The sequence below is a fragment of the Nyctibius grandis genome, chromosome 10 (genome assembly GCF_013368605.1).
Source record: "Nyctibius grandis isolate bNycGra1 chromosome 10, bNycGra1.pri, whole genome shotgun sequence".
Lineage (NCBI taxonomy): Eukaryota > Metazoa > Chordata > Aves > Nyctibiiformes > Nyctibiidae > Nyctibius > Nyctibius grandis.
Genome location: NC_090667.1, coordinates 21892476 through 21905638, shown reverse-complemented (window position 1 = coordinate 21905638; position 13163 = coordinate 21892476). Strand labels below are relative to the sequence as shown.

General features: G+C 45.2%; 1 protein-coding gene across 1 annotated transcript in view; it reads right to left on the bottom strand.

Moving 5' to 3' along the window:
• Window positions 1-13163, bottom strand: part of FLNB (filamin B) — a 73202-nt gene that overhangs the window by 35016 nt on the left and 25023 nt on the right. Inside the window, 11 exon segments of the mRNA XM_068409649.1 lie at window positions 431-544; window positions 904-1097; window positions 1471-1607; window positions 2161-2287; window positions 3497-3634; window positions 5341-5538; window positions 6790-6952; window positions 7750-7827; window positions 8573-8691; window positions 11817-11964; window positions 12851-12948. Of these exon segments, the coding sequence (XP_068265750.1) occupies window positions 431-544; window positions 904-1097; window positions 1471-1607; window positions 2161-2287; window positions 3497-3634; window positions 5341-5538; window positions 6790-6952; window positions 7750-7827; window positions 8573-8691; window positions 11817-11964; window positions 12851-12948 (1514 nt within the window).

Below are 13163 nucleotides of genomic sequence, written 5' to 3'. Positions count from 1 at the left end.
GAACTGCAGCTTAGAAATACTGAAGAAACATGCAAATTACAGTCCTGTAAGTCTTCCTCATCTAACACTTGCTCGTTCCTAACACCATCCTACAACACATATTTTAACAAGCTTGCCTGAAATTCACAGGCTCAGAGACACTTCAGGTGCTTCCAAATGACAACTCCAGGAAATTACAGCTTGCTTTGCTGAGGAGACTCCAAGTAAGGAAGCAAAGCCATGTATTTTATATGCCAGGGAGAAGTCACCTTGTCCTGAGTTCTGTTTCTTGCCTGACTACATTACACAGATCAAAGCACAGAGCTCTGAGAGAATTACATATGCCCAGAATTAAGTGGTGTGTAAGCAAGTAGAAATACTCAAGGCATTTTTCTCAACAGTATTAAAACCCTTTTGCTGAAGTTTCACATAGCTGCCTTTGGCTTTTTACCTGTGCATACATCTTCAGAGGTGCTTTCCCAGCGTCCTTGGTTTCAACTGTGAACTCAGCAAGATTGTTCACTATACAGCCAGTCCTCTCCAAGCCCGGGCCATAAGCCTTCACCTAAAAAAAAAACCACCCCAAGAATCTTAGCTTGCAGTTCAGAAAGAGAAGTAAAACTAAGCGATTTATTTCTAAAGACTTTCTCCTTCCCACAAAACCTATGAAGCATGGAATACAAGTAGAGGCTAGTGTGAAAGTCAAGAATTTGGACTAATTCAGCAAGTTTTCATTACATTAAATCAAAACCACAACAGTGTTATTAGAAAATGCTGAGCAATATCTGGCTGGAGCATGGCAAATTCAGAGCTTTAAGTACAGGCAGCTTAAGAGTCAAGTCTGTTACCAAAAGCCTTCAGAAACATCTCTACTGGAGTTATATCAAAGACATGTTATGCCATGGGTGAACTCTCATACACCACCTTATCTGGGTTGAAGTCTCCTGAAGCTGGTCGGATGAAGGCCATGTAAGGGCTGTCTTTTATGTCCTCATCATCGCACATGATGTGCACAGCATATTCACCAGGCTCTTTGGGCCAATACTTCACATCACATGAGCCATCGTTCTTGTCATCACACTCAATTTTAGCCTGAGAAGGGCCTTCTATTGCAAAGCCTGAAAAAGAACAAGTAGGTTCCCTGTGTTAGGTTTGTGGTGGTTGCTAATTCAACATCACTTCCCCAAACTGCTTTTTATTAGCCATAACCACGTCTGGCACTCTATCACCATTCTTCAGCAATATAGGAGATAATTCATCATTCCCTTCTGGATCTCACCCCACCAAACCACAGATTAACACCCCCCATCACACACATTCCTGTCTCTAGGACTTGCCTTTGATACTCTGATATAAGTTTGTTTTTAGACCAAAATGTCTTACAGACTTTTTTTTTTTTTTTTACTTCTGGAAAAGCTATTGTTTCTCATGAGTTCATTGCTAGCATTGCAATATACAAATATTTCAGGCAAACTAAATAAAGTAACATACCAAGAGAGCCAACTTCTGTGCCAATGGACTCTACCACGAAGTCAGCCGATTTGCCCACGACCCCCTCATGCAGTCCTGGCCCCCAGGCTCGCACTTTCTGAGGACCTGCTTCATGACCCACTTGAACTTCAAAGGGGCTGCAAGAGAAAAGCAAAGCATGGGATTAGAAACGAGGACAAATACAGCATCCGTGGTTTTCCCCAGGCATTTTAATGAGGCTTTACATTGGATTTCCCAAATTAATAGATGCTATCACGTGGTGGCACAGTGCCCAGCAGACTGTCTTTCTAGCAGAGAGGTCATCAAACCCATCGCATGCTTACATCTTGCATGACAAATCTTGAGTGTCAAATACTTGGCTTGCACTGTTTGCTGTAGCCCTGGACACTAAAATAACAGATCCCTTCAAAAACTCACAGTGAAATCCAAGCTGCACGATCCACCAAGTTTTATTGTTTTTTTTCTATTCATCATTTTGGGTTTAGCAAGACTGATGCGAATCACCCTTCAAAGCTTTCCCAATATAAGCCCCTGCAGCCCTAAAACAGGCTGCAGATAAACTGTCATAGCAACTGCTTGCCACTAACTTTGCGCCCCCCAGATTTTCTTCAAAGGTCAGCTTTAAAAGCCCACCAATTACACAACCCACCAAAGGGCACAGAAACTCAAAAAAAGCTACTTTTAACTCACCTTTTGGGGATGTTGTGCCCACCCCATGTAATCGTGACAACGTACTTCCCTGGGGTAGCTGGGTAATATTCAAAGGCATATATACCTTCCATAAAGCCTTTTTGTTTCACCAACTCCTCCAAGCCCTCTGTTGAAAGATCAGTTCAGCATTAAACTTAACAGCTTCCATCCTGCCTTCAATTACTCAGACAAGTTCATGTTTTCTAGTATTTATTTTAGCTTGCAAGAATAAATTTCTTCCACCAGAAAAAAAAAAAGGTCAGGTTATAAGTGAAGTTAGTTCTAGTTGCCCTCTAGGACAAAGACAGCAAACACTTCCAGAAGAAATACAGCAGAAAGTATTTTAAGTTACCAGACTTAATAGGTTCCCTTGTGTTTTATTTTCTTAGTCTGCAGTATGATGCATGTCATATGTTAAAACAAAAAAGCTTAACATTTGTCAGACTTTGTAACCACAAGCATGCAGGGAATGCCTACTTTTCATTTTCTTCAAGATGAAGAATTTAGGGAGAAAAGCTTAATATGCTAAAATTTACATTGATACGTCTGTTGGGTTTTTTTTCCCTCTAACCACATTAAGCCACACAGTCAGAGCACTGTGTGTGTGGAGGAGGTGAAGGCAATACAATGCACCTTTTAATACCATCCCAGCCGGGGGGGAGGTGACGGGCTCACAAGTACAACACAAGCAGAGCAGCTCCCCCAGCACAGCCACCGCTGCTGGCAGCCTCAGGAGCCCAGGAGCCCGCTGCACGAGCCAGCAGCCGCTGGTGCTCCCATCGCCCCAGCCTCCACGGTCCAGGCAGAGGGCCACATCCAGAGCTCAGGACACAGCAAAGGACCTGGGCATGGATCCTGGCAAGAGCTCTTCATGTCAGCCTACAGAGGCTCCCTTGACCCTCTCCTCCCCTGCTCACGTGCCCAAGCATCCAGTGCAGTCTGGAGTGCTGCTCTGAGCCATTCCTAGCTTTATGAGAGCAGGATTCCCACCCTGCCAGAGACCCTGGAGCATGACTTGCTCCCACGGATCAGATGAAGATGCAATGTGAACCCATAAAGCTTGGAGGCCATGGCAGATTTTCTGTTTTGCTAACCGACATGCATTGAAATGGAGAGACCTAAAACCAGGTGTGATCTTACCCAGCCTTGCAGATCGGAACCATCACACTAGACAAAAAGTACCAGAAAACCCTTCTGAAATTTGCCTTTTTATGGTGATACAAATCCCATCAGTTCCATCAGGCCACCACCTCCTTACTGCTCTTCCTTTTCGCAGTCTCCGCTTCCCCCACTTCTCCCAAACACATCCACAGCACAAATTCACCCCAACACTTACTCGGTCCCTTTATAGTCACTCCGAGATCTCCGCTCCCCGCTGCTCTCGTATCAACCTTGAAGTCAGCTGTTTCCCTCATGCGGACGCCCTTGGGCTGCAGACCTCTCCCAGTGGCACGACACGCATTCGGATTGCAGGCTACAAGGGAATTTCAGACATCAATACAGTCTTTGATTCTCCACATACACATAGCCCAGCCAGCCTGGAACAACTTTTAGTTTAATGTTGACTCAGGGCAACCACAGCTTAGCTTTCAGCATAAGTTTTAACGTTATGCCTTAAGGCAGACAGACAGGAGTCTGCCCAGCCGCTGTCTACGTCCCATCGCTTTTGGGCAGTAGCGTTCAGTGCAGCCAGGCAACACTGACCTCCTACAAGGGCCATTTTTTAGAAGTAAAGCAAATGCTGAAGCCCTGTGGCTTTCCAATTTGATGGCAGTTATCAATACAAACCTTTTATATAGCTATCATGTACAGGTATTTGCCATACCAGGCACGATCTTCTTGACGCCTTTCACACTGAGAGGCACACTGCTGCACGGGGGGAAGTCTCCCTTTGCAGATAAGCCCCAGTGAACTGTACTATTGTGCTGTTCTTCCAGAAGCACGTGACTGGCATAACTGGTGTTACCAAAGCTGAGTTCTGCACGTGCTTCGTCAAGAGACGTCACATCAAAACCCTCTGCTTGTTGCAGTTCACACGTTCAGAAGCGAAGCCATCAAGCCCTCTGCAGACCGAAGCAGCCATGGATAGGGGCAGTGGGTTACATATCGCTGAGCTTAAGCTTACGCTTGACCCCTTTACTCCAAGTGCTTCTCCAGGCCTGCAGAGCGGCTACATAAATAAGTAATGTGCATTTATGACCAGTTTTCATTACACAATCTCAGCTATCACGTGGTCTTCAACTCCAGAGACCTGAAGGGTTTCAAGAGACTACAAACAACCACAGCTTCCCAGCAGTGTAAACCCAACATGCATTTCCCCAAAACACGCCGTGCTTACAGTCTGCCAAGCAGCTCGTTAGGTTTTTACTCGTTTCAATAGCTTACAAGTTTTACCCTCACCCCTGCAGCAGCCAACACCACTCCATGTCCTACACTGGACGGTGTAAGTGAAGATTGCATGCCATCTGCTAGCTCTGAAAACTTGGTGGGAGCATACAGGAGCGTGCCCAACGTGGAACAGCAACGGCTCGCAGAGCCCTTACACAACTGAGTCAGGCAGCTTGTGGTTAAGCCAGTTTCACTGACTGGGTCACACACCGCTTCATTTTGCTTGCAACTTTCTTCCCCAACTCCAACAAAACCAAAAACCCTTTTGGCCAGGACAAGCTGCACGCTAGAAGCTTACAAAAAGCAAACACGACGGAGCATCCTGCACACCTCTTACCAACTATGAAGCCATTAGCAGTGAAGTCCAAAATTCCACAAATGGAGGGTAGCTCAGGAGAGATGAGCAGAGATCTAAAAGCGTAGGAGCACGTAAGGATGGAACAGAAAGCAAGTTAGGTGTCAGTTAAGGAGGAAAACAGTAAATATAGTCATTTGAGGAACAAAGGTGGAAAACAGCAGGACACTACGTAGCTGCATAAAACACTTCAAAAAAAATACAAAGGGCAGCTTAAGGTTCAGAGGTCTAGGCAGAAAGGAAACTCTAGCCACAAAAGCCATATTACTGCTAGAGAGCACTGTTTTACCCTATGAATACCCAGGTGACCCACTGAATCAACTCCAAGATGTTGAAAGGTACAGAGAATGTCCAAGGCAAGATTCAAGCATATTCTGTGATGACATCCAAGGAGAAAAGTGTCCATCTACATTTAGGTGCATTTTTAAAAAGCTTACCCTCTCCAACAAGAACAGTGCAAGGAGTTTTGGGAATTGCCTCCCCAGCAAAAGTCACTTTGATAACGTGAGGACCAGCTTGGACAGGTTTGTAGGTGCAACGGTAGACTTGGTTGCCTTTGTCTTCTACTGCAACTTCAGCAAGGCTTCTCCCCTGAGGATCCTCCACTTCCACATTCACGTCACCCACACCAGCACCTGCAAAGGAAACAAGCCCAGCTGAGCCTTGGCTTCCCCACAGGAACATGCACTGCATTTAGGATCACAGCCAGCTGTCTGGGCTCAGACAGCTGTCCTCTGCTACCATTTCTAGGCACAGCCTAGATGTTCAGCTTCCACTGACAGCAACCAGACATTCAAGTGGGGAGAGGGTAAGACAAGGTGGCATCTCCATGAAGCCATCAAACTGACAGGGATCTGCTGCTCCATCCACAGGGTTTCACAACAGTATTATAGTACTGAATACACATACAGACTAGTTACCCTATTGCCACCACCCTGTAGCACCTCCACCAGACTAGCCAACAAACCAGTCAGTTCAATCTCTCAAACTTTGAAGTGGTTTAGATTAAGAGCTCGGACAATGTACATGTTGGTCTGGACAAAGATCCTTCTCTGCCACACTATACATATTCACTTTTGTACTGACACCTGCTCCTCTCACATTTTATTCAACTGCTCATGCAACAAAAACAGTTTTCCAGACACTTTCAGAGTCCAGACATGTCTGTACATGATTCAGACCACTCCCTCTCCCAATTAGAGGCTGAACATAACACTTCCCCTCACCATAACCACATTTAATTTTATTTCTAAGCACCCTCAGGCAGAAGGCAATTTAAAATATGCTATTCAGCATATTTTGTTTAAATACTTCAAGTAACTGCCCTAAGTAGTTTCACATTGTTCTAAATGAATTAGCATTTGTAGCATCTTATTGACTCACTCCCCTAGGCTACAGCATTGGCCTAATAGCAGGCAACAAGTCACGTGATGGAGATGCCCTAATGAAGATAGCAGCCCTCTAATAATTACAACAGAGATTGAAACCAGTTTGTCATGGAAGTATGAGCTCAAAGTAGCACGGCAGCAGATTCTTTCTGTAAAGCTAAATACAGAACACATTAAGCATTTACAGAGGTGGGCATTTCTCATTCCTGTTTAAAATGAGTTGGGGAAGAAACCAGCCAGGAACTTGTCTGCTGCCATTCAGCAAGTTCATGGCAAATTTCTGGGTAATGCTTAGCACCTTCCTGGCCCAGCTCAGCTCCTATTTCAAACATTTCATACACAGCTGAAGCCCCCAGAGCAGCCTGGCTATTATTTCACCTCTTAATTTGATTGGGCTGCAAATCCTCATTCACTTTTCAGTTTGTTTATTCCTCAAGGCTTAGGCTCTCCTCATGTTGAGGAAGCTGCGGGATTTCGGCACTTGTTCATTCTGCTTACCTGCCGTGTAGAGGTCAAAGTAGGTAGGTTTGTTGGCAATGTTCCCTGTCGCCTCCAGTCCCGGTCCCTTTGCTGTTACTTTACTCGCATCTCCCTGGGCTTTGTCAATGTTCACTTCAAACGGGCTCTTTGAGATGTGCTGCCCGGCAAACAGGACTGAAACCTAGAGGCAGACAATGTCAGCTCCGACCCACCGAAGAGAGGCAGAGCTCAGTGTCACCGCCACGTAGCCAAGCATGGGGTCATTCCTAGCACAGAGAGTCTATGCCTCAGAGGTGAGAGAAACCATCCATCCCAAAACCTTCATCCTGCCCATGCAGCATAACTGCTGGCCACCTCCTTAAAGTGCTACTGATCATGGGATCAGCCACAGCAGCAGGGATGCTTAAATCTGGATGTGCCAAAAAGAGGTAGATCACCATCCAGCAGTGAAGTGGCAGCAGAAGTTGCATTCAACTTTTCAGGCTGGCTGTGGGGACCAGCCAGTCAGGCAAGTGCCAGGCAATGGGATTACCCATCATAAACCTGCTTCTGCAGGCATCTGGGGACAGAGCTGGGTGGGGAACCTTCTCTGCAAAAGCCCTACGGTGTACAATATCACCAGCAAAGAAACGCCTTACAGAAACAACCTGGTACTTTCCTCTGCATCTCTGTGACAACCCACAAAACTGGCTTCACGAGCTGCAAGAAGTGGCCCCAGGTGAGAGAAGAGCCAGCTGTAGCACTTGATATCCAAACACCCACACACTTTCTCCCAACACACACCCTTTCCCCCTTGAGAAAGGGGGCAGCTCAGTAGCCCAGATGGAGAATTAAGGCCACATCAGGTTACCTTTTCTTCAGGATGCCCAGAGTGGCTACTACACTGTCAGCAAACAGGCAGTCCTCAGGGGCTCATGTTAACAACGAGCAGAGCAGCGCATTTAGCAAGAGAATACTGGTTATTGACACACAACCTACCTTGTGAGGTCCAGTAACCTTTGGTATGTACTGAACTGAATAGGTCTTGTTTTTGTCACTGGACGGAGTTATCTTCGCCTAGGAGAGAAAACACATCCATCACTGAGCTGTGCCTACGCACGCCAGCCTAAGCTTGATACTGCAAACTATTTCCAGAGTCAGCAATGTCAGAGACGTGTTGCTGTGGAAGCAGGGATCCTTGCTTCCTCCTCTTCTCGTATGGCAAAACCCCACTGGTTTCACCTTTACATGAGATGAAACAAGCTGCCTTCTCCCCACCCTCCTCCCTCAGCCCCTTCCCTTGCTCTTAATTGCTCTATTAAGGCAGGCCAAAACTGAGGAGACGTTAAGTCCAATGTACAGCTGTATTTTTCTGGAATGTTGTAACATGATCAAGTGGAGCACTTGGATGAGAAGTTTCTATAAACATTAAAACCAGCATTTTAACTCAAAATGATTCATGGCATCTAAATAGCTGCTTTAGCCATTCTTGCAGAATGAGTAAGGGCAGACAGTGATTTAGTGATGTGTGTTATCTAAAAGCGTGTCAGAATGTACTTGGCCAGTCAAACTAAGCACTGCAACTACTGGACACTGGAGCTGTGTTGCTTAGTTGCAGATAGTGACTTTTTTTTCAAGTTCATCCAGTAAGGCAATTATGAGAAAAAGCTTGAGGCTTGCACTTTTGATAGATGGTATTTTGCAACTTCTTTTTAGGTTACTTATCTGTTAAGACCTCATTTGTGAAAGATGAAGGTTACTGCAAAAACTTCAGCATGCAGACCAGCTTTACTTTTCTGCATAAAATATTTAACATACTTACCTCCTCTCTGTTTCCTTCTGGATCCTCTATGAAGACCATCAGGTCTCCCTGCCCAGCACTGATGGTGTCTACCGTGAAGATGGCAGGCTGCTTCACCATGTTCCCGTGAGGCTCAATCCCTGTAAGACAGACACAGGGAGGCACATTAGCTGTTGCTGCAAAACCCAGAAGGTAGTTTGGAGGCTACCCACAAGCTGTCCAACCTGTCTTCCCACACAAGCCCCCAGCACCAGCTTCCCCAGGCTGCTGCATGATACCTCTTCACCTGCTGCCCAGAGCATCAAGCTCACAATAACCCCTATTCTGACAATAAAGGTGTTTTTAAGAACCGGTTGAATCACTGGCACCCGACTCATCTCAGGAGCTCTGGCCGAGCCAGGAACCCCGCTGGCACCTGGTTTCGGGTGAAAGCAAGTTACCCCATTTGCCTGAGCAACGTACCGAGGGTCACCCCCACAGCTGGCGAGAGCCCAGCCGACGCTGACAGCGAGCCAGGTACGTGCATTAGTTGCTCTTTAGGAGCTGCGCTGCTCCACACAGCTACACACTGCACTGGTGCTGCACCGCAGGAAGGGCAACCATGGAGGCAGGAGAGAAATTTTGGAAAGCCTTTCGGTGAAGGCACTACCCTAGAGCCAAGGGTGAAAGACTTAAATTTAAGCAAGACAGTTCTTACCTATACTGTCCCATTTTACTCCATTTTCAGAACTCAGATATATAGACACTGCTCGGATTTATTATTCTTTGAGAGCTGTTCAAACTACTTTGCCAGAGTGAACACTGTACAAATGGCACACGGGAACCTCTTTAAACCACAAAATCCTGCAATTCAGTGCCACTTCCAGTTAACTTTTAATCAGTTTCCATATTCCTCAGCACAGGGCCTGATACAGCACGCATTTACCGGCAGGGTTTCATCATATCCCTATACATAGCCCCAGGTCATGACACCTGTCATGGTGGTGTCAGACTGAGTGGGTGGAAGAACTTCCCCAAAGTTGCTGGTTCCAGACTAGCCCAAACATATACACCCTTCTGTCTAAGGGAATTACTCCTTGGCTTATTCATAAAACCGTGGGCACTACTGCTCCATAGCACAATTAGTGGAAAGTGCAACGTCTGACAGATTATAAAGGAAGTGGTTGTGAACAACAGAATTCCTGAACTTGTTTATCTGCAGAAAACAATAACTTGAGAGCAATGCAAGGAAGATCATGTTTTTACTAGGAAATCTGAGCATTCTGATAAGGTGTTAACAATTGACATATTCATTCTTTCAAACTGAGCCCTAGATTATCATCTAGTTTACACAGCTATAAATTCGCTCTGCGTATCTTCAGTCCACCGAACAAGCATTAGGATATGGTATTCGAGTTAAGTCTCCCTTCTTCTGCGAGCACAACGAGAAGGATCGCTTATCCTCAGAAGACAGCTTCAGCCAGGACAGCATTAGTCACAACACTTCCTTAGCCAACATTTCATCTTCTAGATTTTACTCTTATCAGAGATCTGCTTTGGCTGGTTAAATGAGAACTCATAGTGCATCACTGATGATCTGCACGATTCTGTACAGCACCCCTACAGGCTCATTTTACATCAGGTCTACACACAGCTGCCCTCGGAGCAAGCCACCACAGTGTCCAGGGCAGTGTGCTACAGCGAAGACTCATGTTGGGAGGTTATGAGCAACTTCCATTGAAAAACAATAATAAAAAAAGCTAAGACTGACCCACTTCACAGTCACCTTTTTCTGGAAGCATGAAGACCTGTTACTCATTTGTCCAAAAGACCCTGCCCCGTTTGGTAGTAAGCCCCTTGCTGCTGGAGTCCCCTTTCAGTTCTGACACACGTTAGCAGTCAGAATTGTCAATTATATTTAGTGATTGTTTTGGCAATTAACTTTGGGAAAACACTAATCTTTCAATAAGAGCAGCTCACTCTATAATTTCCATTACAATGGCCCTGGATCACTGAATGTATGAAAGTAGACAACAAAACTCCAGTTTTTGAAAGAATAAGAATATGCCTAAAGCCAGACTTGACAGATTGGGGCAGGTTGATCCGTCATTTACACAGGAAGTGGAGTATAGGTAGTCTACACATTCAGGGTCTGACAAATGTGTCTATGTATCATGGCTTGCTGTGGAAGGCACCAATGAAGGACATAAGCCCCAAGTAGGGTAACTGCTAAATCCACTTCTGACTGTAGTGACTGCTCTTCAGTGCACAGGTAGTGTCCATGTCCATTCATTCCACCAGTTAAGTTTTCAAGTTTAAAAAAAAAAAAAAAAAAGAAAACCAGAAAAAAATAAGGTGTTTCATTTCTTTCCACTTCACTCTTGTACACTCAATTCTGAAACCCACTAATTCTAAAAATCTTGAAGGACCAACAGCAGCCCTCAGATCTAAAAAACAGAAGATGGAATGGAGAACAAAGTGTAATGCTTAAGTGACGTCTTGCTACCTACCGAGCATCCTAATGTAAAAACTCATTTTCATTCGTTTAGTTGTGATTGTATTCCAATCTGGAGTAGAACCACATCAGAAGTTACAGGAAATTATCCATTTAAAAGGTAAGTTAAAAATAAGAATGCCTATGTAGATGTACAGTTGCATAAATATCTATGGACAAGTCCTTCCAATTAGTGAATACAGCCTCTACAGCAAAGGCTTGGCACTCTTTAATGTTTGAAGGTTTACCAACCCACCTTTGTGCATGTGTAAACGAAGTATTCACACAGACCGATCAATTCAAATAACTTATTTAGCATTAGCCTACCCTAATACAGATCTGCCATCAAGCCTGGGAAACTGGAGACTCTGCCTCTACAGAGCCTGCTCAGAGAGACACACAGATGTAAAGAGGTTTTTCCTCTTTAAAGGAGTGCTTTATCACGGCAAGCATTCACTGCTAGGTCAACGACCATCAGCAGCAATACTGCTAGCTTCAATTTCACACAAGGTTGTTTTAGCCCCATACCATGCTACTTCTTCCAGCTGTGGAGCGCAAGGCTGGCAGCTTGCAGAACAGGTTCAGAGACTTTGGGGAATTTACATGTTAGAAGTAGGAGTGTCTTTTGGACTATATCCACGTATTTCTGAAACTAGGCACCACACCAAGAGTATACAAGTGAAACTTTGAAGTCAGTTACAGTAGGTCTGGAGTTCAACATAAGCAAAAAACCCCACCCAGCTTTCTGAAGAGTTAAATGCTCTGTGCAGCTTAAGCTCACCGAGTCCTTACCTCTGCCATAAGCCCTTGCTTTCTTTGGATTCAGTTTGGGTTTTAAAGGAGCTCCTGGTTTCAGCTTGGCTTTGGGGAACTGGGACAGGTAAGTCATTACGGAGTGCTCATCCACATCAGGGTGGATAATTTCTTCAGGGGTAATAACCTGAAAGACAGTGCAATTAAGTATATTTTACCAGTGCGTGGTTACCACATGTCAACACAGAAACAGAGCCATGACACAGTCTTACATTTCAAAACTCCTGCACGCTAATGCGATTTCTTACCTTTATTTTCCCCTTGATACACACAACATCATTTATTATCTCATGGCAAGAAAATCAAGCAGCTCATTATGGTCTCAACGTGGTTTGAGGGCTTTTTGTGCCTTGATTATTTGGGGTTCTCAGAAGATTGTGACAACTAAATGGTAGCAAGGCAAGACAACAGTAGCTATGTTCCCCTCGAAAAGCAACATGGGGATAGTTGAAACTGAAAGAATTAGTAATTCATAATCCTGTGTGCTACAGCTCTGAACTGCAGTGCTTGCAAAGTGAAACTTGTGACCAGTTTCTTCTCCTGCTCCCACGATACAAGCTGCTCTGACAGCTTCAGACACTTCAACAATTCCATCCGGCTTTATCAGCACGAAAACAATCCAGTTTGCAAAAACATTGTTCTCTGTTTGAAAGTCATCTCTGCAGGTGATTTCCTAAGCCAGTGAGTTTTTCTTCTGTGGAATTCAACGCAGCAAAACAAACTCATTCCATGGACTAAGACAGAGGCACCACTACACACGCACTTTTTTCCCTACCCTACATGCTGCAACACCAGCTGTCTTCAGCAGAGACACCTACACAAAGTCTTACCACCAGAGCTCTGAAATGTAATAGTGTGGTTCATTACAACTTCTCAGGCAATTTCACAGGAGTAAACTGTAACTTTTGGAAGTGTCCACACAACTTCACCTGCTTTCCTCAATCTAAACTCAAGCTGGTTGCAAGCACAAAGCTACCCGCTGTGCCTCCCGTGGGCAGTCTGCACAGCCTTACCTGAGGCACACCCAACCAGTCGTCCGCCTGCTGCATGGCTTCCCGAGCGTTGTCAACGGGTTTCTTCGGGTCCCAGCTCTCCCAGTCAGGGCACAGGCCTGCAAGCACGTTTCAGTTATTAGGTGTTATCTGCAAAGGAGCTTCCCTAGCTGAAGAAACCAAGCACAAACTCCACAGCCACTTGTATGACACTGCTCTACAGAAAGACATTCAGAGCTTTGCAGGAGTAACCAGAACACGATGAGCATGTGCTGCTCACTGAAACACTTCTGAGACAACTACCAGCACCTCCATGGGCCCTTATGGCACAGGC